This window comes from Otolemur garnettii, unplaced genomic scaffold (genome assembly GCF_000181295.1).
Source record: "Otolemur garnettii isolate 467f Iridium unplaced genomic scaffold, OtoGar3 scaffold00044, whole genome shotgun sequence".
Classification (NCBI taxonomy): Eukaryota; Metazoa; Chordata; class Mammalia; order Primates; family Galagidae; genus Otolemur; species Otolemur garnettii.
In genome coordinates this window covers 11298530-11300138 of record NW_003852439.1, presented here as the reverse complement: position 1 = coordinate 11300138, position 1609 = coordinate 11298530, and the positions used below count along the sequence as shown (strand labels likewise).

At 47.2% G+C, this 1609-nt stretch overlaps 1 protein-coding gene across 1 annotated transcript in view; it reads left to right on the top strand.

The window, feature by feature from the left end:
- The window catches only part of GLYR1 (glyoxylate reductase 1 homolog), a 31331-nt gene that overhangs the window by 12572 nt on the left and 17150 nt on the right, over positions 1 to 1609 (top strand). The window contains exon 6 of the mRNA XM_012805767.2: positions 1007 to 1106. Within this exon, the coding sequence (XP_012661221.1) occupies positions 1007 to 1106 (100 nt within the window). The remainder of the gene's footprint in view (positions 1 to 1006; positions 1107 to 1609) is intronic.

The following is a 1609-nucleotide window of genomic DNA, read 5'->3' as shown; positions in this document are numbered from 1 at the left end:
AAAAAAAAAAAAAAAGGTAGCAGAGCTGCAGAGGATGGTCAGAGCCAGGAGGGGCTGAATTGAAAACATACAAGTGATGTGGTCAGAAATGAGGAGAGAGGCGTTCTTTAGCCATTGTCACACACAAGGAAAGGTAAAGACTTGCAAGAACCAAAAAGATGTTTGGGCAAGATAAAAATTATCTGTCAGAGTGTGTAGAGATAGCAGTAGCAGCAATCAGCCGCCAGTTCTCAGGGTTTCAGGAAGGAGCAAGGAAGGTGTGCACAGCAGACTGAGCATTTCTGTCACAGAGGGTTGGGATGCATCTGTAGGTAGAAGGGCTGGTGGAGAGGCAGGAGGTTTGGGAGAGGCAGATGTGGGAAGTGGGAAGGACCTGGGCACTGGGAAAGATTATGTCCAGGGCTGGGGCGAAAGACTTAGCTTCAGAGAGCAGGAACAGGGTCTGCCTCTGCTAACAACAGGAAGACTGGAAGTAGATTAGGTGAGAGTTGGGAAGACCTGAAATAGAAAAGAGATGAAAACTGGTCCTGGCTCCTACAGTCAAGGACATTATCTGACTGTACAGCTTACTTCAGTGACTTGGTATGGATCCAGAAGTGCTCTAAAGTTCACCTGAAAGTCTAGCACACAAGGTGGCTGATTAGGAAACCATTTCAAAGGCTAAGACGAATGTCCACTTTCTCACTGGAAGGGCATTGTAAGCTCAGACCCTCTATCAAAGCAGCAAAGGGACTTGGACTGGAAGACTTGCTCTGAATCCACATCATTTTTCTCTGAGGTTTTAGATATGCCCACTTATATCTAGGAACACCTTTAGACTCATGGCATGATAAGGTACATGTGGATGTGGTGCCCCTGGCTCTACAGAGATAGTGTCAGTACACTGGGTGCCATTTCTGGCAGTCCAAGATTCCCCTCCTGCAATTTTATGAGGGAGCCAGCCTTATGCTGCATGTCTTTACCCTGTCCCTGCCATTCCACCCTGACAAGTCTCTCTCTGTTTCAGGATAGGATTTTTGGGCCTTGGCCTCATGGGAAGCGGCATCGTCTCCAACTTGCTAAAAATGGGTCATACAGTGACTGTCTGGAACCGTACTGCAGAGAAAGTAAGCATTCAAGAATGGTGCTTGTCAGATGGGGGAGAATGAGAGAAACTCAAAAGTTAGTTGAGTTTGTTGTTTCTGCTAACCTGTGCAGTAGCATAGAAGCCAGGCTTTTAGTCCAGCAGGTAGAGATATAGTTGTACAAGCTTAGGATGTCACTATAAAAACTAAATGTTTGACTCAGCGCCTATAGCTCAGTGATTAGGATGCCAGCCAGCCACATACAGCAGGGCTGGTGGGTTCAAACCTGGCTAAACAACAATAACAATAATAACAACAACAAAAAAAACCCTAATGGCTCAGTCCTTGTAGCTCAGCAGCTAGGGCATCAGCCACATACACCAGACCTGGTGGGTTTGAACCCAGCCCGGGCCCACCAAACACCAGTGACAACTACAACCAAAAAATAGCCAGCCATTGTGGCAGGCGCCTGTAGTCCCAGCTACTTGGGAGGCTGAGGTAAGAGAATCACTTAAGCCCAAGAGTTGGAGGTTGCTGTGAGCTGT